This window comes from Gymnoscopelus braueri, assembly GCF_963280865.1.
Source record: "Gymnoscopelus braueri genome assembly, chromosome: 1".
Lineage (NCBI taxonomy): Eukaryota > Metazoa > Chordata > Actinopteri > Myctophiformes > Myctophidae > Gymnoscopelus > Gymnoscopelus braueri.
In genome coordinates, this window is record NC_137603.1 from 4,931,315 (window position 1) to 4,957,954 (window position 26,640).

At 41.1% G+C, this 26,640-nt stretch overlaps 2 protein-coding genes across 2 annotated transcripts in view; one reads left to right on the top strand and one right to left on the bottom strand.

Moving 5' to 3' along the window:
• Positions 1-26,640, bottom strand: part of LOC308089679 (uncharacterized protein) — a 496,849-nt gene that overhangs the window by 131,697 nt on the left and 338,512 nt on the right. The gene's annotated exons all lie outside the window — the stretch shown is intronic.
• On the top strand, positions 1,894-16,172 carry LOC308082223 (extracellular calcium-sensing receptor-like; the record flags this gene model as incomplete). The annotated part of the gene is made up of 6 exons (XM_080423901.1): positions 1,894-2,040; positions 5,003-5,203; positions 5,294-5,569; positions 12,626-12,853; positions 12,949-13,072; positions 15,265-16,172. 6 exons carry the CDS (start codon positions 1,894-1,896, stop codon positions 16,170-16,172), a joined length of 1,884 nt encoding a protein of 627 aa, XP_080280027.1.

Genomic DNA, 26,640 nt, shown 5'->3' on the forward strand with positions numbered 1-26,640 from the left:
CAACCATTTGATTTAGATATAGGCCTACGGGAAAATCAAAGTGTCAAAGTGTCACACAATTGAAAATTAAAATGTGTGTGTGTGTGTGTGTGTGTGTGTGTGTGTGTGTGTGTGTGTGTGTGTACACACACACACACACACACACACACACACACACACACACACACACACACACACTATACTTTATAAATGTATTGTAATTCTTTGAAAACAGATGCTTCTGTAGAAAAAACGAAACATACCTGGTCAAATTTGGAGACAGGTGCTGTATCACTATCAGGTGGTGGTGGCACAACTGTATTCTGCATGTGTTGGCCAGGGGCATGGCCACAATAATCACATGCTGCAATGTCGTTCTGGGTTTCATAGACATCACATACTCCAGGCACCTGCCTCTCATAATACCGCGCTTGTCTTTCATATTTGTTCTCTATTGATGATGCGTCGCGAACAGCGCTATTGTGAAGAACGTAGCCACTCCCCAGTCACTTGCGTCACGTCCCTGCCCAGACGGGCGGTGCTAAAGTCAAGTACTTCGGATAACTCATTCCTTTCACCAGGACGGGTAGCTTCTGTGTAAATCGTTGGACTCTGAAACCGTGCGCTCCATTGTCCGCCGGATCGAATCCCACTCCAAGCAGTAATTTTCCGCGATGCAACGTTACTTCTTGCGGTCAATTTATTTACTCGAAGTAAGGTTAGGAATGAGATTAGTGTATAATAGACATCATTTTACTGAGGTAAATGTCATTGATATTTTTGGGGGAGGGTCATTCTTTTTTTTTTAATCACTTGGGGAGGGTCATTGATTTTTTTTAACATTCAGAGGGAGGGTCATCGCATTTTAAATTAGGGCACATATATTTCCTCCATGCCCCCCCTTCTGTAAATTTCGACAGGTCCCTTAGTTGCTATCCGCCACTGGTTGTGGATGAGAGGCCCAATCTGGGGCCTGGCTGTGATTTTATATTTTCATGTATGAAAGTATTGTTAATGTATGTTAAGCCCTGCCTCTACTTCTGTCTCTGCTCAGATGGGTGTTGTAAGAGATTACGTAATGCCATAAGGTGGCACAGGGGATGGCACAGCACTGTGTATAAAACTTACCAACTGGACAATGGGTTTAGAGAAGGGAGGGGGGCGTTAGACAGAGGAGGACAGTCATGAGGGTTTCTCTAGACATACACCTGTTTTCATGCTTGATATTATTCTCTTCATTCTCTCCTTTGTCTTCCTCATCTTCCTCTTCTTGTGAGTTACAGGCAGAGTTTAATCTCAACAGATTGTACAAGGCTGGAGATGTTCTTCTGGGTGGTTTGTTTCCCTTCCACTTCTCCTATGTGTTCCCTGAGCTGTCCTTTACCTCCAAGCAACAGAAGCCCTCTTGCAGTCAGTGAGTATCACAACTAGCAAGTAAGAGAACACTGACCTTGTTTTGATAGATAGAACCAGGATTAGTTGATTTGTATATTTCTACAAATGTACATATAGTCGCTGTCGGGTGGAAACCTTGTATGTTACTTTAAAAATATAGCTAAATAAGATGATCCACAAGCTCACAAGGCGTTGTGGTGCAATGTCTTGTGAGCTTGTAGATCAGCTAGTTCGCTATGTTTGTGTGACCCTGTAGTAAGACAAAGTAAGGCATTAATTTATTAAACAAGAACATAAAACCTTTCAATATGGAGATACATGTTTTTTGACAGCAATGATATTCAAGGTTACAGTGTAATTGTGTGTGTTAGTTTTACCATCACTGGGTTCAAAGGGGTCCAGACCATTGCTTTTGCCATCAATGAGATCAACAGAAACCCCAGCCTGCTGCCCAATGTGACTCTGGGATACAGTATCTATGACACCTGTCTCACGCTTGGAGTTGCATTCCGTGCAGCGATGTCACTGATCAGTGGGAGAGAGGAGCAGTTTACACTGGATGAGAGCTGTGTCGGGTCTCCTCCAGTGATCGGAATTGTGGGTCCTTCTTCCTCTAAAAGTTCTATTGCCATCTCTAGAATATTAGGTTTGTACAGAGTGCCCATGGTAAGTTTCCTACTTGAATCCCCTTTTACCACGGTCTATTTTATATATAATTAATGTTGTTTACTTGGCTATTTGCAAAATCTGAAATATGATAAATAATATATTTGGTCTTTTTTGTAGTTTGAAAGACATGGAACATAATAGTTGCTGTCTCCATATTTCAACTTTTGTTTTCTCTTTTATTTTTAATTAATGCCCTATTTCGTCATACTACAGTGTTAGACTAAAGTAACAAAAATAGCCGAGGTCACAGCACATCACAGTTTGACACGTTGTAAGCTTGTGGGTCTGCTATTTTTTATATTATTTCTTTGTTTTGTTTAAAGTGAAAATGGAAAGTAACAGTTTTGGACACACAAGGTTTTCAACCGACAGAGACAATATTTCCTTTAGCAGAGCAGAGAGGGAAGGGTGTGAATGGAGTGTGAAGCAGGTTTTCTAAAGGTCGGAGCTCAATGCATCTGTGTTGGAAGTTAGTTTTTTAGTCTGTTTTTACCCAGGGCAGTAGCTGGGCAAAAGTGCTCATTTTCAGCAACGCCCTAAACACACACACACACACACACGCGCACGCACAAAAACCAGGGAGCTGACCAGTACAACCACAGTCTTATACTGTTTGCCACTGAGCAGTTCCACTGGAGCAGTTAGGGGTTCAGTGCCTTGCTCAAGGGCACTTCAGCCGTGTTGGGGGAGGAACCAGCGACCTTCCGGCAACATGTGCTCTCCTCTAACCTTTTGAACACCGCTGCCAAAATAATTAGATTCTTTGCCCAGACCTGAGAGTAGTAGTAATAATACTACAGTCCTGAGTCGGGCCCATCCATTGGTCTGATAAAATATATGTTTTAATATAACAGACTGGAGAGTAAACTATGTGGTGTCATATTCAGGATGTAAAATTTATAATAATAACATTGTGATATTAAACCTTATTTATTAATCACTGCTCTCTATACATAATAAGGTTACAACAATGTTATAATGTGGACATGACCACACTTGATTCTGAATGGAATTTTAACATTCAAACTCCTCTCTAATCCTTAACGAGAGACTGTTTATCCTTTGTGATAGCTTGTTATTTATCTGTGTCCGTGTCGGCTTTTCGCTGCCCCTCTCTCTCCCTCTCTCTTAGGAGGGGGGGGGGGGGGTGGTGACCATGTATCTTAGCAAAATGTGTAGGCTAGTAATTCATTAGGGGTTAAAACGTGATGTTTTGTGACAGTGTCGCTGTCCATGGTGCTGAAGGATACACAGATGTATTCATTCTGCATTGTGATCATAGGGTAGAGTAGATTGTTTGTGTTAAAACAGCACATTGTGATCATAGGGTAGAGTAGAGTGTTTGTGTTAAAACAGCACATTGTGATCATAGGGTAGAGTAGAGTGTTTGTGTTAAAACAGCACATTGTGATCATAGGGTAGAGTGTTTGTGTTAAAACAGCACATTGTGATCATAGGGTAGAGTAGAGTGTTTGTGTTAAAACAGCACATTGAGATCATAGGGTAGAGTAGAGTGTTTGTGTTAAAACAGCACATTGAGATCATAGGGTAGAGTAGAGTGTTTGTGTTAAAACAGCACATTATGATCATAGGGTAGAGTAGATTGTTTGTGTTAAAACAGCACATTGTGATCATAGGGTAGAGTAGAGTGTTTGTGTTAAAACAGCACATTGTGATCATAGGGTAGAGTGTTTGTGTTAAAACAGCACATTGTGATCATAGGGTAGAGTAGAGTGTTTGTGTTAAAACAGCACATTGAGATCATAGGGTAGAGTAGAGTGTTTGTGTTAAAACAGCACATTGAGATCATAGGGTAGAGTAGAGTGTTTGTGTTAAAACAGCACATTATGATCATAGGGTAGAGTAGAGTGTTTGTGTTAAAACAGCACATTGTGATCATAGGGTAGAGTAGAGTGTTTGTGTTAAAACAGCACATTGTGATCCACTTGCTTTCTGGAATGAGATTCCAAAGGGCAAAGGCAGTCACTGCTTGTTTGAAGCTAAATACAACTTATATTTCTCCCCTTTTCCTTTTTTGGCAAATGTTTCCCACAGAAAAGGGATGCTAGGGTTCAATTGTCTGTCTGTAAATGTATTCCACTGTTTGTTTGTTTTTCTTTTTTATTTTATGTTTCTTTGTGAGGACTGCGGATGAAAACTAGCATCTTTGCTAATTCCGGTGTATTTACGTCATGACGTTCATTAATATGCATTGTCCTGTCCAAATAAATAAGTAAATACATAAAATTGATTCATGTAAAATAAAAACAAATCTACTGTTGAACACACATGATCTAGTTAGTACATTACAGAACAGAACAGATGCTTTTTGCTTTGTCTTTTTTTCAGATAAGTCCCTTTGCTTCTTGCTCCTGTCTCAGCGACCTGACTCAGTTCCCATCCTTCTTTAGAACAATACCAAGTTTTGTCTTCCAGGTGAACTTGTACACACAATAGACGTGTTGGTATCTAGTTCTATCTATGTTCCACACACTGATTCCACACACTGATTTACCACTATGTGAATAATCTAACCTAAGTACTTATCCCTCCTTTAACCAATCAGGTGCGAGCTATACTCCAGACTATGAGGTGGTTTGAGTGGACCTGGGTAGGACTGTTGTTTAGTGATGATGATGGAGGCCGTGATGCTGCCCTAATACTCCAGTCTGAGCTGGACCAGTCTGGTCTGGGTTGTGTGGCTTATTCAGAGGCTCTGCCCTTTAACAATGACCTGGTTAAACTTCAGAGGATTGTCACTGTGATGAAGACGTCCACAGCTCGTGTGGTCATTGTATTTGCATATACAAAATATATATATAATGTCATGGAGGAGGTTTGTGTTATTATGATACATGTCAATTTAGGGATTCATAATTCGAAGGAATCTAAAATGAGAATGTATTGAAGGAAAGGCATCCTGTTTTTTTTCCTCCTTTTTTTCCAAAACATTCAACAGGTGGTAAAGCAGGATGTAACGGGTCTGCAATGGATCTTACCTGCCACTTCAGGTTGGTGGGGAGACCGACATCTCCAGGCTCCTCACTACCTGCCCTACCTGAGAGGCACCCTGGGTATTGCCGTTTATCGTGGAGAGATACCAGGTCTCAAGGACTTTTTGTTAAAAATACATCCTGACAACAACCATGAAGATAACATAGTGAGTATTTTGTTTAATTTGTTCAGCTGATATTTCTAAATTGCATCTGTTATTTTATTTATGCTTAAGTCTTCATTGTTGTTTCTTCAGGTGAGGCAGTTTTGGGAGCAAACATTTCAGTGTAAATTTTCACCCCTTCCGTCAGAATGGGTGGATGCTGGTGGAAGGGTGTGTACTGGACAAGAGGACCTAGGAACAGCAGAAACTACCCTGTTGGATGTGTCTGACCTCAGGACAGAGTATAATATATACAAGGCTGTGTATGCTCTGGCCCATGCCCTCCATGACATGTTTCAATGTGTGCCAGGAAGAGGGCCTTTCACTGGGCACGGCTGTGCCAGTTTGCAGACAATACAGCCATGGCAGGTGAGGTATTAATTCAGTTAACCTTTAAATGTTTCTAGTTGGATTCAAGATTCTTGATTCTGGATTCAAGAACTAGATTTTCAGGCTGCTACATGGCCTTCAATCCTAGTCCTATGTTGCGCTGAAAAGAGCAATGGTCACCGAAGTATGGCCATTTCAAGTGTTAAACACTGCTATAACACTGCTGCCGAGCAGCAATGCACTTGCAGCACCCAAGTCCACTGTCATACCTGTGCGACCTTATGTTCAGGAGGTAGGGGTCTACGACCACTTCCTGGTAAAACTGGAAGTGAACAGATCCACTTTCGGGTTGCACCATTGACCTCCACACCCCTCAGAGAGTGTGTGGGTGAAATTTCTAGGCAACCTAACAAACCGGAAATAATAAGGATAAACCAGTAGTGGTCATCCGTGGGACTACTCTCTAAGTTTGAAGCATTTAGCATACTAGCCAGGGCGCTTAGTGACACAATCGTTCACTTTGTGATACAAGCACCACATTTTCCACAAAGTTTCTTCTGGACCTACTTTTTCAAAAAAAGAACAATATGGCCGCCATTTTCCAAAATGGCTGCCATCGAAATACATTTTATGTGGTTTTTGACCTGGATTGTGATTGGATAATCCAATGTTGATTATTTTGGCATCAGAATATATTGTTGACTCCCCCCTGCCCCCTCCCCCCGTTAGCCACGAAAAAAATGCAATATGGTTGCCATTTTACAAAATGGCTTCCGGCAAAAGACATTTTATAATGTTTTTTGAACTGGATTGTGATTGGATAATCCAGATATTTTCTGAGGGCGTAGGCTACTTGGTGTAAAAAGGTTGAACACCACTAAGGGGCTAAGGGACTAACGAGACACAGGTGGACAACTAAAACTAATCACAAGGTAACGAGACAAGACAGGAAACGTCATGACAAAATAAAACAAACACAACAGTAACATTAAACCTAAGTAACCACTTAAAACAGGACAAACTAACACACTACAAAACTTTACTGTAGTGTTATTGTACAGCACAGTACTGTACTGTACTCTACTGCTGGGGTTCCCAAAGTTGGGGTCGCGACACCACTTGGGGTTTTTAATTCAACAGAATGGATGAAATACAATCTAAAAATGATTACAAATAGTACATGTTACCATATTAATACATTACAAATGCACACCGAACGTGCACGTTTATGTGCATAAATGACCTCCAGGGTTAGGTGGGGTCGCGAGTCAATGGCGCATTATTTTGGGGTCGCGGGCTGAAAAGTTTGGGAACCCATGCTCTACTGTACTGTATTGTTATTGAACAGCACAGCACTGTACTCTACTCTATTGTTATTGGTTACCAGTTCACGATTTAGTGAAGAATCTAGGCCCTGAAAAATCCATCCATCCATCTTTCACGCTTTCATTGGATGTGTGATGTCGTGATGCCTTTCGTGGAAAAGGCAAAAAGACAGCATGGCAAACCCGGCAAGTGTGGCCTGAAGTGTCTCATGCCTTCCAGAAGCTCAGTCAATACCCACCAGTAACAGATGACGCAGATCTCAGCATGCTTGAGAAGTTTGTCATTACAATGCATGACAAGAACAGCACTGCTGATGGGGTTGATGATGCACATTTTTACCTGTTTGCATGGAAGCAGAGGTCCTATGATGCCATTCCACCTACAAGGGCATCTCTTGCACATCATGTGAAGCGTGCCACTTATCAAGTTGCCCGTGTCTGGAGCCAGGCAACTTGTATGTCAAATGTATACAGAGAGCCCTGCCAACTGGGGATGGCGAGCAGAAGATGACATTTGGCAAGTAGCGTGGATGACACTCATCACCAATTGCCCAGATTTGTGAACAACTGACAAAATGCCGGTGCAAGACTGAATGTCGTGGTAGATGCAAGGATTGGGGGGGGGGGCGAGTCAAAACTATATGTAGATACCAAAATAATCAAAATCCGGGTCAAAAACCACATAAAACGTCTTTCGCCGGCAGCCATTTTGGAAAATGGCAGCCATATTGTTTTTTTTTTGCGTGGCTAACAGGCTTTTGTGAAAAAGTAGCAAAATGTGGCCCTTGTATCACGTGAACGATTCTTCATTAAAAATGGACTTAAGGGCCTGACTATACTGGGAACAAGAGTTATAGCTATTTAAAGCCCAGCCAATATGAACAAAGAGAAGGTGGGGCTTAAGCAATTACAGCCTGTCCCTATTGGCCGTCTAAGAGCACCTAACCAAGTTTGGATGTTTAGCATAATGGGAACTGGAGTTATGGCTGTTTAAAGCCTGCCAATAGGAGCACAGAGGGGGCAGGGCTTAAACAATTACAGCCTGTCCCTATTGGCCGTCTAAGAGCACCTAGGTTAGGTTAGGCATAGTTTTACTGAGGTTACGTTTACGAATACCTGGTGGCGACCATCCCGAGCTCGCTGGATTTGACCCCGGACGAGCGTGTTTTGGGGCGAGATAAATACAATGGGCCTCATGCAGCAATAAGTTCCTAATGTTTCCTCTTACATTTCTTCCTAAGTGAATTCCTAAGAGAAGTCGAGTCAGATTCATGAAACGTTCTTAAAAGGCAGAATTGTTCGTAACTTATGTTCTTATGATGATGAATCCCAATCCTCGTAACTTGAAGGGGTTAAGCCTAATTACCATAGGTAGCCGCCCCACCAATCCCCATTTAAGGCATGACTGCATGGCTCTGCCTGCAGTCACACCTGTGTGTGATTGCTGCTCAAAGAAATCACAGGAAATCACACAGAAATAAAGTTGAGAGAATGAAGTAAAGAATACCTAAACTAAAGTCTAAAGATGGTTGAACACCAGACTCCAAACATAAAAATAAACAAATCAATAGTTCTGTGGAGGTTTATTGAATTAATGAATGTATTTTATTATTTCTCTCACATTAATCAACATATCACCACTAGACATCAATGTAAATTTGCTGAAATTAGCATGTTATCCATATTTCATTCAGTTCAGGAGTAGCGTTAGTAGTGGATATAAAACATTGTATTACTGAAAGCTGGTGGGTGGATATGGAGGGTCTTTAAGGTAGCAGCTGCTTGGTATGTAATGGGGTGGAAATAGGGGTGTGGTGGGTGATATGGTGGTGCAAGGAGGGGTGTAGGGGGCTGTGTGGGGGGTATGGGGATGGGTGTGACGGGTCGGTATAGGGGGCTTTCAGGTAGGAAGGGGATGGGAAAATGGGGTGTGGCCAATGTCGGGGATATGGGGGGGGCGATGAGGGTGGTTTGGGTGGGGGTTATGGGATTGGGCTTGGGCTTCAACTCAACCGGGTCTGTTTGGGTTAGATTGTAATTTCAGACCCATTGAAAACTCTAAAGCAGTTGTTCTCAAACATTTTCATGTCAAGGACCCCCACCTGAAAATATTTTCTGCTAGGGAAATGTTTTCAAGATTTATCAAAATGTTTAGAAAATAGCCGATCTACAAGCTCAAAATGGCCAGTAATGTGACGCGTTGTGAGCTTGTAGATCGGCTATTTTCAAACAAAGTATAAAATAGGGTTAAAGTGATTAAACTGTTCCTCGTTTGCTGTGGACCCCCTGGAACTCCCTCAAGGACCCCTGGGGGTCCCCAGACCACACTTTTGAGAACATTTTGTGCTCTAAAGATATGATAAAAATATTCTTGTAATTTAAATCCTATATTATACAACTGTAGAATTGAAGAAACTTTGAGAATTAATTATTTTTGCACAAACATGTCACACTTAAGAACTCAAAGGCCACCCTAAGAGTCCTCTTCAGTGTGTGTAGATTCTGTTCTTACCTGAGAACAGATCACAGCTAAGAAAACATTGGAGTATACCAAAATCTTCTTAAAAACTTCTTAAGTGGGTTTAAGAAGACATTTTCTCTTAAGAACTGCATTGTCATTTGATCTGAGTTTGCTATAACCACACCAGACCATTCAGTTTAAGTGATCTAGAACATTAGCGATTGCTGTAATTTAAGTTTTCTATAACCAGCAATTAGGGTGACCAGATCCAAACAGGCCCATTGAGGGACAGGTGAAGCCCTTTTGCAGGACATCGCGGGACACATGCACACGCGCGCGCGAACCGTGCGCGCACGCAAACCGCGGATTTGTATTGGGCGGATTTTGTTAGGCTTTTTTTGCGATGTTTGGTTACTTTATTTCGGTTTTAGGGTTAGGATTAGGGTTAGGTTAGGGTTATGTTATTTAATTCTTATTTTTGCCTGATTTTACCGATTTATTATCAAAACAATTAAAATCAATTAAAAAAAATCACTGTCGCGTCGTACGCACAGTGAATGGCTGTGACGCAAAGTTCTCACCATAAACCCCTTTGTTTCAGAGGATAAACAGACACTAATAACAAATATAATGCAGCTGAGAAACTTTGGTCAACTTCATTATGTACTTGCATAATAGGCTACATGGTCTTTTGGTCGCAAACAAATACTTTGGATCTGATGGATAGGGTTCTCTGCAGACTGCAGTCCATTTGGAAACACTTGGACCCTACCTGGTCGTAGTGTCACTGTTGCCTGGGCTGGTCCAGGGCCCTATTCCTCGAAAGGTGAATTAGAGCTAAAGACTGGCTTTAACCCCTATCCTGGCTTAATTTAGCCAGGATTAGGGCTGAATCGGTTCCATGAAAGCTGAATTATCTTGAAGATTAGTTTAGCCAGTTCACCCTGGCTAGGTTTAGCCATGACCCGATTCCACGAAAGAGAATTGAAGCAAGCCTACCTTAGTTACCATGGCAATTTAGCTGTGAAGTTAGCCTGGTCAGGAGCAGGCTAACAGCCAAGCTTACTTAATCCAGTGCCTTGTTCTTCAAGTTTTACCACAGTTAATTCAAAACATGTTTGTATATGGACTCATTTTAATGACCCTGCATTCAAATAAAATGAAATAAATACAATAAGATATAATCAAATTAATTATATTACTGAAATAGTGTGTGACCATGAATCATAATTGTTTCACACTGACTCATGTGATATGTCATTGTCACTCTGTTAACAGTCATATTGTTGTTAGATGTTTGATAATATATTACAGATTTTTTAAAATATTATAAAAAATGTCTGACGTATATATATATATATATATATATATATATATATATATATATATATATATATATATATAAATTATTAGTTACGGGTTTAAAAGAGCCTCACTGAATGTAAGTCAATGAGGAGCATATTTTAAATTATCAATTTCTAGTCAATGGAGAAATTATTTTTTTATTTCTTGTCCACCTTTGGAGTTACATCATGATGGCAACCCAAACCTCTACCAAAGTGGTCTTGCAAATGTGGGGTTATTGCGCGTCACCCCCCCCCCCCCCCCGTGCGTCCCGTCGCGGTCACCCCCCGCGCACACACACACACACACACACACACACACACACACACACACACACACACACACACACACACACACACACACACACACACACACACACACACACACACACACACACACACACACACACACACACACACACACACACACACACACACACACACTCTGTGTGTGCTTGCAATACTTTGCCACGCTTTCTCCCTGGATCTATTTATTGCGGTCGCGTTTCCTTTCTTGCTTAAATACATTTGACTTCCTTGTATGATTTCATGAGCTGCTGCAGTGCTGCTTTTCAGCCACAGAGAAGAACGCCGCTCTGGTTTTGGACTCCATGATTGGTCAAGTTCAAGGATTCTGCTATCGACTTTCATGGTCTTTTATAGAAATACGTGAAGCCTGGCTTCATTATCCAGGCTCGACACAGCCTGGCTTGACAAGGTCTAGCTCGACAAAGTCGCTCCTTTTCAGCCTGGCTTGGCGTTCATGGAACCGAATAAACCAGGCTATACGGACCGACTTTGTCAAGCCTGGATTTGACTTAAGGCCAGGCTTATTTAATTCACCTTTCGAGGAATAGGGCCCTGGTCCGTTGCTCCTAACATTATCAGAATGGCAGCTTCTAAATCCTTTGATCTCTGATGACCGTAACATTCTCTGTGTCCTCCTCTTCAATACCTTCGGTTTTGGTCAAACTACCCCCCAACTTGGAAGCACCAGGAGGTTGTTTGTTTATAATTGTTCACAATGAATCTTTGGACCAACTCCCGTGGTCGCTAGTTTGATTCGTGGGGGTCTAATCACTTTCTGTTTATTTTTCCTCGGTAGCTTTCACTGTTTTAAAATACTTGCTTAAATATGCACACTTTACAGCTAGCACAGATAGCTCTTGTATCCTCTTATTGTGTTGTTGAGCTCCTGATTATTTTCTTTCCCCAAATTCGACTTGTAAACAAGCCAGTGAATGAAATCACGTGTTGCTGGTGGAATACAAGAACGCTCGTCCCAAAACACACTCGCCCCGGGTATATCCTGCAGCCTCGGTCGGCGAAAAAAATTGGGGCGAGTGTGTTTTGGGGCTGCGTTTCTCGACACACACACACACACACACACACACACACACACACACACACACACACACACACACACACACACACACACACACACACACACACATTCTGCTAAGGCTCAGCCTGCCGTCGACAAGAAAGACAAGACTTTGTGTTTTCAGTGGTTTTCCACCAGATGGCGCTGTTGTCAACCGTATGAATGATGCTTTCACTGCCGGATTGTTTACTTCTGTTTATTTACTGTGGAAAAATGCCAATATCTCTAGTCCTCTTGCTTTACGGCATAAACAAGCTGGATTCAAACGGCCACAGCTGTGCAAGGGATTACCCTGTGCCGATAAAATGTTCCCCCTCTACTACGACAACCCTGTGCGTGATGTCACCTGGCACGCTAATTGGTTTTGTTAATGTAACACCCAAACCACACCTATGTAAGGGGTAGCGCAGGTGTTTTAGTGATAAAGCTGGTGGTGTAAGATAGCAACTCGGCCACAGGAACGCCCCTTGTGCAATGCTAAATCCTCAAGTAGTGGGTAGCATGACTTGGGTGAGAAATAGGGCCCTTAAGTTGTTTTTTAAGTCTCTTTCTCTTCATGATTCTGCTCATCACCATTTCTAGTTTCTCTATTACCTGGAAAAGGTCAACTTCACCACATCTGTTGGCGAGCGTGTATCATTTGACGAGAATGGTGATGCTTTACCAATCTTTGATATAATGAACTGGGCGTGGCTTCCTGATGGAAGCACAAAGATTCACAATGTAGGTGTGGTCAGGAAGTCAGCCTCCGGAGATGAAGAATTCATCCTTGATGAAGACAGAATCTCCTGGAACTTTGAATCCAAAAAGGTAATTTCAGCTTTCTAAAATAACTCATGTTGAGCTCATGATGTGAATGTAATTGAGTTTAGACTGAAACTGATCATTGTTACTTTCCTCTGTAGCCTCCTCGGTCAGTGTGCAGTGAGAGATGTTCCCCTGGAACCCGTGTGGCCAGAAGGAAAGGGGAACCTGTCTGCTGCTTTGACTGCATTGCTTGTTCTGAGGGAGAGATCAGCAATCAGACTGGTAGGTTTACATTACTAGTTCCACACCCAAACTACTAGAAGACTAGAGACTTGGGACTGCAACTGTTACTTCATATCTAGAGCTATAACAAAAGAGTTACAGTAAAGCTGTAAAAAGTCCAAGCCTATCACCAGAAATGCTAACCTGAGTCAGCCAGATGGGGGCGGTATTGAGTTTCACAATACACCCTGCATATGGGATCGCTCAGGGAGTATAGCTACCCGGTCGCTGCGTGTACGAACCAATCAGCGGCTGCTAGGGGCGGGATCATCCAATCACCTGCCAAGTAGCTTGAAAAATCGTCTTGCATCGATTCTGCTACCGGAGTCTCAGATGGAAGTAGGCTGTGAAACAAAATGTGTGTCACAAGCTTCTTCCATTGGGCGGAGTCAGGAGTCAGTTTACTGAACATATTTTCCTTTTTGATTACTATTCCTTTATTATGATGTTTTGCATAGTATTGTGTATTAGTGTTTGTCGTTAAATGTTTCAATGAATTGAATACACAGGACCCAAATGGAAACAAGCCATAGTGCCTTTTTGGGTTTAATCCTTTTAGCTAAGGTTGGGTACCGAAATTCGGTTCCAAGTAGGAACCGAATAAGAACTGGTGGGTACCGGGTACCCATCAAAAATATGTAATTTCGGTTCTGCATATCTGTTCCTAGACACGCTAAAAGCCATTCAAACAAAGGCGTTTAGAAGTCATACACAAACAGCACAATCTGATCAAAAATCACAAATCCGGTAAAACACCGTTGTAATATAGAGCTGCTGCTTCTCTCAGAGCCCAGGCACATTCTTCCTGCATATTGAGACATATTGTATTTTATTACTACACAATAGTAAATAAATAATTCTACACAATGAATAAATATGTTTTAAATATCTGATCTCAATATAGACAAATTAAAGTTATGATAAGTTTTGCCATAATCATGTAGCTCTACAACAGAGTCATAGCCATGACAGCAATGGTACAATTTGTATTTATTTGTTTGTATATATATATTAAAGTAATAAAAAAATTCGGCCATTCGGTTTTCGGCCAAGTGTTTCCTATATTCGGTATTCGGTTTCGGCCAAGAATGTTCCATTCTGTGCATCCCTATTAAATAAACATTTTTTTTTTACCATTTTGGAACCGAAATATGGAACCGTTAGGAACCGGAACCAATTAGCAGAACCGATTAGCAGAACCGGAACCGGAACCGTAAAAATCCCAACGATACCCATCCCTACTTTTAGCATCCTTTTGCATAGAACTGTACTTTTTGTGCTTTATTTTTTTGCAAAAGTATACAATCAATCAATCAGTAAAAAATGAGCTTTCAGATCGATATACCAACAGTCCGGGCTCTTCTTTCGTTCAAATATGTCTAAAAGCACAACATTTGGCCCAGATGTAACCAGGGCATTCTTTAATGATTTGGCTCAGGCTCCTGAGCCAGTGACCAGTGCTGGCTTAATGCAAGGACTTTAAAGGGCCTACACCATGAATTTTTACTTTTCCTTTTTGTTGTGTGTTTTTGGTCTCCCCTACCTCTCTTCTATCCCAAAAATTACCCCAGTATGAGCACTCAGGCTTTCACAGCATATCTGGGGTTTTATGTAAATTGGTCTCAAAACAGGCGAAACAGATTTGGCCCGAAAGTGACGTCACTAGCGGTACAATCCCTCCCGTTTTTCAGTTCCAACTTAAAAAAAATAGCTTTTTTTTACTTTTTCCACTCAGAACCAGGAGATGACATGCATACAAACTGGCTCAATAGCGCTACATGCAAATCAGGACAATGTGGTATTGCAGGTGAAAGTGCTTTATAAGCCAGAGAGAAGTTAGTTGGAATGACTATATCTGAGGCTTGATTTAGGCTCAAACCTTTTGAAAAACGTTTGAGGGACATAAACAATATGATATTAATTTGTATTTTTATTTTTTATTCATGGTGTAGATCCTTTAAGTGCTGCAGCATTTAAGTGCTTTAGCATTTGGTCACCCCCCCAACCTTGGGGGGGCAAAAGTGAGAGAGAGACTATACTATTGTGGAAAGACTGGCAACATATTGAAACAATGGCTGCTGAAGTAGCGGTAAAGTAGTGAAAAGCATCGTCAGCACCCGCCGGTGAAGCAAAAATGTCCCACTAAACTAATGGTAGGATAGTAGGATATAGCAACTTTTACTCTTTGTTAGACTCTACAGAGTGCACCAGTTGTCCAGAGGACTTCTGGTCCAGTCCCCAGCGAGACCACTGTGTCCCTAAGAGCATGGAGTTCCTCTCCTACCATGAGGCCCTGGGTATCTCCTTAACAACCGTCTCATTGCTGGGCACACTTATCTGTGCCATTGTCATGGGAATCTTCATCTATCATCGAGACACGCCCATGGTACGCGCCAACAACTCAGAACTCAGCTTTCAACTTTTGTTGTCACTCAAACTGTGTTTCTTGTGCTCACTTCTGTTCATTGGTCGTCCCAGACTGTGGACTTGTCAGCTGAGGCATGCAGTGTTTGGGATCAGCTTTGTGCTGTGTGTCTCGTGTATCCTGGTAAAGACTATGGTGGTGTTGGCTGTGTTCAAGGCCTCCAAGCCTGGTGGTGCAGACATCATGACGTTTTTCGGTGCCATGCAGCAGAGAGGAACAGTTCTGGCTCTTACTTCCATCCAGGCAACAATCTGCACAGCCTGGCTTGTGTCTGCCTCACCAACTCCTCATAAGAACACACAATACCACAGTGATAAAATAGTCTATGAGTGTGATATGGGATCAACAGTTGGTTTTGCAGTCTTACTGGGTTATATTGGTTTACTGGCACTCCTCAGTTTCATCCTAGCATTCATGGCAAGGAATCTTCCAGACAACTTCAATGAAGCCAAGTTAATCACTTTCAGCATGTTGATCTTCTGTGCCGTATGGATAGCTTTCATCCCAGCATATATCAGCTCTCCAGGCAAATATGCAGATGTTGTGGAGGTATTTGCTATTTTAGCATCTAGCTTTGGCCTTTTGGTGGCGCTGTTTGGCCCAAAGTGTTATATAATCCTTTTGAAACCCGAGAGAAACACTAAGAAGGCCATCATGGGTCGAGGTGCCACCTAGACGTAGAAGTAGAAATTCAAAGCTAATTCATTTTCTGTGTATTTTACAATAACTTTTTGAAGTCCTCACGGTTTCAATGGGTTAAAGCTGCTTTCTGTGATATTTTGGTGGTCAAAAGGCTTGAAAACTATTTTCTCTGTAAAATAATGTTTTTTTTGCCACTTCGGCCTCTGAGATTTGTTCTAGGTTTAAAACAGGTTGTTCACTATTAATAGGGCTGGATAGAAACTGGTTCGACAACGGTTTAAAAAGTTGTGTAATCTCACAAACCGAGTTCAAGAAAAAAAACATCAGACTTATGCTAGGGTATATGGATCCTTCACCAGTGTACCATTAATATTTAGTTGTAGCTCATTACGGTGTTGATTGTTCTGTCCTTCTTCCATTTCCCTTGGCACTGATGTAAAATGATTACAAATGTATTACCTGATGTCTAACGTGTGCAAATTGCTGTGGTCAGGCCAGACTTTAATGATTGCTTCAATAACTGGTGTCTGCTCTTCATTAGGTTTCTACAATTTACATCTTTCCAAGGCAAGGAAACTACTTTCCCTTTCTTACACATGTAACACAACACAATAAAAAAACATGTACAGTCTTACTAAAAACATTTCAAGACAATAAAAGTCAAGTAAAAACTAAGCATCACAATCCATCAAAGTACATTCCATCGAGGTTATTCAGGTCAGTTAATTAATTTTCAGGGTTATTGATCAGGTGTCTTTCAAGGAGTTTCTTAAAACGTGCCTTTCTGGGTGCTTCAGTGTATAGTTGGTAATATGTTCCATATTGTAATTGCCCTATACAATACAGATCTATAGGTGAAGGAATCCATGACCTCAATAACTTTAATTAAAAACATATTTGCATCTAGGGAGCATCTAAGTTCTTGCCAGTTAAAAATTCTAGCCACAGTTCACACCCTGTGAATTTGTATCACAACATAATTTACACATTATGTGAAAGGAGAGCATTGGAAATGTGCTGCAGCGTTTTAATCCTTTTGATATTTGTGTGCAGATGTGACTTGCTAAGTGCGTGATAATGTCTGTTTTAAAGAGGTCAAAGTCAAAACAGTCAATACAGATATTTTGATTTAATCACAATTATACTGAATATGTGTCTCTTAATTTGTTCATTTTTCAGGAATAACAATTTATTGCAATGATATTGCATTCAGTTTGGCGGTGTGATTCTATTCCTGTGATACTACAGATTATCTGAGCAAGCATGACACAGAATCTGAGATCACAAACCCCCCAGAAGCAGAGCACAAGATGCAGAGTTATGCATCAACATAGAACCCTTCAAGGGCATAAGATACAGATTAACATACAATCCACAGAACATTACAATCCACAGAAACACACATTTAAATATTGAGCCCTTTAAAGACATGTGTGTATCTTAAAGCCCTTTAGTTTCCAAATACGTTTTCAAATAATTGTAGTGGAGTAAAAGTATAATATTTGCCTCTGAGATATAGTGGAGTAGAAGTAATAGTATTGAAAATTGTAACTACAGAAGAACCCCCCGAAATTGTACCTAAGTACTTGTTACTTTACACAACTGCTGATATATTGTATGTATGTATGTATGTATGTATGTATGCATGTATGTATGCATGCATGTATGTATGTATGCATGTGTTTATATATATATATATATATATATATATATATATATATATACATATATATATATATATATACATATATATATATATATATATATGAGAATGTAGTTGAGTGAGCAGACACATGCCATTATTTGGGCACATATTACCTAATATCTGACAGGCCGGTCATTTCACTTTGAATCGTTAACATGTGAAGTCCTTTGTTTACCATTGTTTTAGCTTTATACTATTTGTGCTAATAATGCAGATGACACAATGTTCTTATAACGCAGATGACACAATGTGCTAATAACGCAGATGACATAATGGTTGTGCAAAGCAACGGTTGCATCAATAAATCGCTGCATGCAGAGCTCTCTGGACATGATATCCAAAGTGCTCCTCCGCTCAAAAATGCTTTCTGTGGACATATCAAGCTATTTGATTGAGCTTAAAACCTTGAAAAATCATGAGCATTACACCTGTTGTGCATTGAGCTAATCCAACTGTTTGTGGTTGAGATGCAGCAGGCGATAGTTATTAGCAGTAATGACATGGGCCACGTTAATATAACATCATGCCTCCATTTAGTGTATGTCATACAATGGACTACATTTATGGTGTGAAATTGCCATAACATGCCCCCCCCCCCAAAAATAAATAAATAAATAAATCACATGTTAATTTTGGTGACAGCAGTAATCCATTATAATTTTTCCCCTTTTCTTTTATTGAAGATGGTATTATTTTTGAATCCACAAAAATATAAATAAATAAAACAATGTGCATGGACTCATGACATCAAACTAGGTACGCCTGGGGAGGTAGTCTGGGGTCCGATCGATGCATACTCTACAGTATGCTGCATAGTTCACCCCAACTCTGTCGATTAGTCACCCCATGGAAACTTGAATTCATGGATATTTTTTAGTTTGTGTTGCTTTCCTAAGCCAATAATGTGATAGGAAGGAGACACAAAAAGTCTCCTTTGTGTCTCCTACCGGAACCGCTGCCTACCCGTCCGCTGGTCATCAAATTATTGGCTTAGGAATGCTACAAAAAAAAAAGAATATCCATGAATTCATGTCTCCATGGGGTGACTAATCGATAGAAAAAAATATTGTTTCTGTTGGGTGAACTATCCCTTTAATGTGAGAAGCTGTTTACACATTATCAGTGTCTGCTTTCTGTCACACTGGAAAGGAGTATCCATGAATGTGTTGATGACATTGTTACTTATTAGAGTAAATGATCATTGCACAATTAAGTGTTTTTCCTGCACTAAATAGCCTATCATTGTGGGAAGCAAGGCTTTTGGAGGGGTGAGCAGCACGGGAGCTTAGAGTTGGGCCAGCACCTACACGGATGAGAATGTTGTTTTCAAGTCTATTGACCATGAAAACATCACACAAAGCAGATTTAACCCAATGAAACCAGAGGCCTTAAAACATTATGCCAACAATAACAGCTAAAGGGTACATTTGACCATTTTAAACCTATGCATAATTTGCCTCTTAAATACCTACTTTGACCCACATAGAATGAATAATTGCTTTTCTTCATGATAAATTAAATAATAGATGTTTGCATTTCTGACCGGATTTAGTTGAATCTGGTAGAAAACCCAATCAAAAAACGAGGTGATCAGCAATGAAATATATCCATATAAACGTATTGTTATAAAATACACTTTTATAAATTGAATTTCTGCTTCTACGTCTTGGTGGCACCATGACCCATGATGGCCTTCTTAGTGTTTTTCTCAGGTTTCAAAAGGATTATATAACACTTTGGGCCAAACAGCACCACCAAAAGGCCAAAACTAGATGCTAAAATAGCAAATACCTCCACTACATCTGCATATTTGCCTGGAGAGCTGATATATGCTGGGATGAAGGCTATCCACACGGCACAGAAGATCAACATGCTGAAAGTGATTAACTTGGCTTCATTGAAGTTGTCTGGAAGATTCCTTGCCATGAATGCTAGGATGAAACTGAGGAGTGCCAGTAAACCAATATAACCTAGTAACACAGCAAAACCAACTGTTGATCCCACTTCACACTCATAGACTATTTTATCACTGTGGTATTGTGTGTTTTTATGAGGAGTTGGTGAGGCAGACACAAGCCAGGCTGTGCAGATTGTTGCCTGGATGGAAGTAAGAGCCAGAACTGTTCCTCTCTGCTGTATAGCACCGAAAAACTTCATAATGTCTGCACCACCAGGCTTGGAGGCCTTGAACACAGCCAACACCACCATAGTCTTTACCAGGATACACGAGACACACAGCACAAAGCTGATCCCAAATACTGCATGCCTCAGCTGACAAGTCCAGAGTCTGGGGCGGCCAATGAACAGAAGTGAGCACAAGAAACACAGTTTGAGTGACATCAAAAGTTGGAAGCTGAGTTCTGAGTTGTTGGCGCGTACCATGGGCGTGTCTCGATGATAGATGAAGATTCCCATGATAATGGCACAGCTAAGTGTGCCCAGCAATGAGATGGTTGTTAAGGAGATACCCAGTGGCTCAGGGTAGGAGAGGAACTCCATGCTCTTAGGGACGCAGTTGTCACGCTGGGGACTGGACCAGAAGTCCTCTGGACAACTGGTGCACTCTGTAGAGTCTAACAAAAACAGAAAGTTCAAAGAGACAGATAAGTATTGTCCGGTAGCAGTATCGGTTAGCACCCCAGCCTCTGTGTTCCGTGAGGAAGAAGCCCAACAAATCCACGGTGAGGCTTTCAAGCAGGGCCATTCAAGCAATTCGCAAGTGGAGCCTGCAGTACCATCACGCCAGAATGAAATGTTTGGAACGGGGGAGTCTGGTGTAACACTCAGGTCCTGGACCTGGTGAGACGACGGAGGAGCCCGGTCAGGAGGCCATCCACAGAGCCTAGTCCCTCCACGTGCCAGAGCCTTTACTCTCCCCAGTCCCGGCAGAGTAGGTCCGGAGAAGCGGATAGCGTGGCCCTGTCTTTCCCTAAGAGGACTGACCGTGGGTAGCTACTGGGACGTAAGTCGGGTTCTTGATCAACCCCGGCTGAGTCACCTGGGCGAGGTGTATGGTGCGAATTAGTTTATGTTTTTGAACAACCCCGGGTATGGACTAGTAATGTAAACCTACCAGTCTGATTGCTGATCTCTCCCTCAGAACAAGCAATGCAGTCAAAGCAGCAGACAGGTTCTCCTTTCCTTCTGGCCACACGGGTTCCAGGGGAACAGCTCTCACTGCACACTGACCGAGGAGGCTGCAGAGGAAAGTCACAACGATCAGTTTCAGTCTAAACTCAATTACATTCACATCATGAGCTCAACATGAGTTATTTTAGAAAGCTGAAATGACCTTTTTGGATTCAAAGTTCCAGGAGATTCTGTCTTCATCAAGGATGAATTCTTCATCTCCGGAGGCTGACTTCTTGACCACACCTACATTGTGAATATTTGTGGTTCCATCAGGAAGCCACGCCCAGTTCAATAGATCGAGGATTGGTAAAGCATCACCATTCTCATTAAATGATACTGGATCACCAACAGATGTGGTGAAGTTGACCTTTTCCAGGTAATAGAGAAGCTAGAAATGGTGATGAGCAGAATCATGAAGAGCAAGAGACTTAAACAAGTCTACTGTATGCAATATACACTACAATTATATGGTTACATTGACAGGAACTGTTGTATTAACTACACCCTTGCAGTATTTGCAGTACAACACATCTGCGCGTGCGTGCGTGCGTGCGTGCGTGCGTGCGTGCGTGCGTGTGTTTATTGGGAGGGGGGCATTGACTTTTTGAGCATAAAAATAAATCCACCATTTTGAAAAAATGGGGCTTTAAATGTGCTGTAAGTTATTTTCTTTTGTGTACATTTTCTGTTCGGGATATTGTTTTCATTAATTCAGGATAAATAAGTGAAATTGGAAGTTATGTATGAATACATAACTAAATTAGCAGACAGAATTGGAACAGAAACTCAAGCTGAAATTAGATATATGTGGGGTTCTCTCTCCTGATTGGATCCCTACAATAAGGCGGCACAAGAGATGCTCCATTGTATCCATGAGGACCTTATGTTAACACATGGCTGGAGCATCTTGGAAGCAGAAGTCTGAGACAGCAGGTCCCACACGAATCCATGCTACATCATGATCTGGGACCTGTTAGATGGTGTCAAAGGATGGACAGATTGGACCCTGCTGAAGCTACTACATACTGGGGTCAGCTGGTTCAAATCATCTATGAAGAAGTGGGGCTTGGCAGACAGTGCAGCATGCGAGTGCAGTGAGTCTAAGCAGAATGGCGAACATATATTACCTCCTGCCCCCTATACAGACCACCTTCAGAAGAACATAATGATTACCACCTATACAGACCACCTTCAGAAGAACATATGTGACTGGGTACAATGCTTTGTGCCGCAAGGGGGCCATGGTCATTTTTCAAAATTGTCAAAGCACTGAAAACAGCTTTCAAAGTTTTCAACAATCAGGGCCTGTTAACTCTTTGACTGCCAGAGTATTTTCATAAAGTACTCCCCCAGTGCCAGCAATTTTCGTGTTTTTTTATTTTTATATTTTGAATTTTTCTCATGAAAATAATTTAAGGACACATAATGTAAAGACCCAGCACAAATCCGCCACTAGAGCGCAGCACATGACAGCTTTGATCATGTCGTTGGGTCTCTCTCACCCTTCTTCATAGATTAGACAAGGAAAAACATGAAAACGGATGTGACGTCCCCCCCATTGTTTTGATCGGCGAAAATTACGTTGTGATATACGACGGCGATGACTGATCGTCACCCAGACCATAGATTATAGAAGAGAAACTGTCCGTTTGTCCGTCATACCGTGTGAAAGACCGTTTATTTACCTATTTTGGACGAAAATGACTGGGGAAAAGAATCAAAAACCGGAAACGGAATCCAGGTCATGAAACCGGATGCAGATGTCCGTGAAGTAAGTGGAACTCGAGAATAACATTGAATATTAAGCAGCATAGCGCAATCAGAGATTAAACAATGAACGCGCGTCCAGCGCGTCGAGCGCGTCGACGGCCAACTGGACAAAGTAGCACTTGACGCGTTATCGCGTCGTCCGCAGTCAAAGAGTTAATGGGCGTCAACAATGGTGCACTTTCAGTCAGCTGACAAATCTATAGAAACTTGAAGCAACACATCATTTTCACCTGGATACCAGTGATTCTCAAACTTTTCTAATGTCAAGGACCCTCCATTGTTTAGCCTATGCATTAGACCACGGACCCCCATAACCTAGTAACTCTCCATTTATATTGTATCCAAGGGTTACATTTATACACTCTCAGAGTTAAAGACCTTAGGGTTCATTTGGTTATTTTAAGAACATAATCAGCATGATTATGACATGCTGATTATGTAGTACTAGTCCATACCCGGTCGACGCATCCATGGAGGGATATGCGCACATGATCTGGCAACCCGGGAGGCAGTTTGTCCCATAGCTGGGCAGCCCTGTAACCATGGTGACATTCTTTTACACAAAAACGCTAATAAACAGCTGAAATTTGGTGAAATCGAAAAAACGGGCTTCGCAGTTCCGTGAACATGGTAATCGTCAATGGCTGTGTGCAATTTGGTCAAGCCACTGAGGAGAACCGAGCAGAACAATTTTGGCCTCACCATGACACCATGACTACACCATGGTTTCTCAAAGTATAGGAGGATAATAACACTGAGAGTGTAAAAATTTAACCAAATTGACCATACAGGTCCATTGAAGGGTCTGTCCATTATATTTTGTTATTTTGAGCACTACTGGGCCTAGACTAGAAAACAAACAAACTAAATAGTCTAGTATCCACATGACTTTTTTTTGCCTTCTATCGTTTGTAAGCATTGGCCAACATTATAATGCTACACAGAGACACATGGAAGATGGGAGGTGCTCAGAGGGTAAAACCTGACACAATAGGGCCATTGAACCAATGGACACCTTTCATGCAAATGTTGAGCTTGCATGTACGTTACGTTATCTCCACCCCCTCAAAACACACACAAACAAATGCACATAAAGTAAGCCTTGTTTGTGATATAATTTTAACCATTTAATGACTCTAAAATGGTTTATAATATGACAAATATAACTAGAAAGTACTGTTCCTGAAGAAACAGTGTGGGATCGCTAAGAATGTTGATGGTATTGAGTATTGATATTGTTAGTAGTGTTAAAGGTTTGAAAGGTTTACAGTTCTAAAAGTTTGAAAGGTTCTAAAGGTTTTAAAGGTTCTAAATGTTCTAAAGGTTCTAAATGTTCTAAAGGTTCTAAAGGTTTGAAAGGTTTGAAAGGTTCTAAAGGTTCTAAAGGTTCTAAAGGTTTGAAAGGTTCTAAAGGTTCGAAAGGTTTGAAAGGTTTGAAAGGTTTGAAAGGTCTGAAAGGTTTGAAAGGTTTAAAGGTTCTAAAGGTAGGTTTGAAAGATTTGAAAGGTTTTAAAGGTTCTAAAGGTTTGAAAGGTAGGTTTGAAAGATTTGACAGGTTTTAAAGGTCTACGGTTCTAAAGGTTTGTCGGTGTTGAATAGTGTAAAATGTAGTTTTCTAGGGTAAAACTGTGGTTGCTAGGGTCTGATAGCCGGTTGCTAGGTTCTAATAGGTGGTTGCTAGGGTCTAATTGGTGGTTGCTAGGGTAAAACAGGTGGTTGCTAGGGTAAAACAGGTGGTTGCTAGGGTCTAATAAGCGGTTTCTGGGGTCCAATAGGGGGTTGCTAAGGTCTAATATGCAGTCTATATGGTCTAATATGCGGTTACTATGGTAAAACAGGTGGTTGCTAGGGTAGAACAGTGGTTGCTAGGGTCTAATCGGTGGTTGCTAGGGTATGATAGGTGGTTGCTATGGTCTAATAAGGTGTTGCTAGGGTCTAATAAGCAGTTGCTAGGCTCCACTGTAGCTAAATAGGATTTCCCCATTGAAATGAATCGGATTTTTTTAGCAGTAAAAAGTGAAATATCTCTAAAAGTACAAATTATTTCAAAAATTCAAATGGTAGCCAATATGTCCTAAGTAGGCTGAACGTTATAGAGTTGGAACGGAGTTTCTAGCTAAAAGTATGAATTTCCCCATTGAAATGAATGGGATTTTTTTAGCAGTAAAAAGTGAAATACCTCTAAAAGTACAAATGATTTCAAAAATTCAAATGGTAGCCGACATGTCCTGAGTAGGCCGAGCGTTGAAGAGTTGGAACGGAGTTTGTAGCTAAAAGTATGAAGGACTAGTTAGGGGCCAAAAAACTGTCCCACAAATAGTGAAGATAACAGTAGTGTGATCGCTTTAGCGATCCCACAATTATTCTGAATTTGAATCCAAGTAGAAACAGGTATACTGTGAATTCATAACCCACCTGCCATGGCTGTATTGTCTGCAAACTGGCACAGCTGTGCCCAGTGAAAGGCCCTCTTCCTGGCACACATTGCAACATGTCATGGAGGGCATGGGCCAGAGCATACACAGCCTTGTACACATTATACTCTGCCCTGAGGTTAGACACATCCAACAGGGTAGTTTCTGCTGTTCCTAGATCCTCTTGTCCAGTACAAACCCTTCCGCCAGCATCCACCCACTCAGACGGAAGGGGTGCAAATTTACACCGAAATGTGTGCTCCCAAAACTGCCTCACCTAATGAATGAAATAAGCATAAATATATATGTATAAATATATAATATATGAATAACAGAAATAAAAGCTTAAATGCAAAATTATACAAAATACTCACAAAATTATCTTCATGGTTGTTGTCAGGGTGTATTTTTAACAAGAAGTCCTTGAGACCCGGTATTTCTCCACGACGAATGGCAAAACCCAGGGTGCCTCTCAGGTAGGGCAGGTAGTGAGGAGCCTGGAGAAATCGGTCATCCTCCCAACCTGAAGTGGCAGGTAAGATCCATAGCAGACCTGTCACTTTCCGCTTTACCACCTGTTGCGTGTTCGGGAAAAAAAGAAGAGATGATGAATACATACATTTTGACATCCAATAGTCGACGCGTCGTTGCGTCGGTCGCATTTTTTTATTTAATTTTTTGGGGGGGGGGGGGGTGTGCATGCGCGATAGTTGCAAGAAGTGGAGGAGTAGTTATGTCGCAGGTGAAAAGTGAAAGAGAAAGTGAAAACGAAAACAAATATGTGTGTGTGTGTATACACACACACACACACACATATATATATATATATATATATATATATATATATATATATATATATATATATATGCAGTTTAATTGCAACCTATGCTCACTTATGTGTTCATAGATGAAGAGATGTCTTCACTTCAATTCATTCTCATTTTAGATTCCTTCGAATTAGGTGTGCATGCGCGATAGTTGCAAGAAGTGGAAAAGTAGTTATGTCGCAGGTGAAAAGTGAAAGTGAAAACGAAAACAAATTTGTGTGTGTGTATATATATATATATATATATATATATATCACACACACACACACACACACACACACACACACACACACACACACACACACACACACACACACACACACACACACACACATATATATATACATATATATATACATGTACATAATATATATATATATATATATATATATATATATATATATGCAGTTTAATTGCAACCTATGCTCACTTATGTGTTCATAGATGAAGAGATGTCTTCACTTCAATTCATTCTCATTTTAGATTCCTTCAAATTATGAATCCCTAACTGACAATGTCATAACCATAGACTGTATAAAAAGAATGGACGATTGGTTTCTACAGACCGTAAATGAAGCAGATTGTTCAGGAATTTCAAATCCGCCATTTTTCAATATCGCGTCATATTGCGTCATATTGCGTCATATCCTACA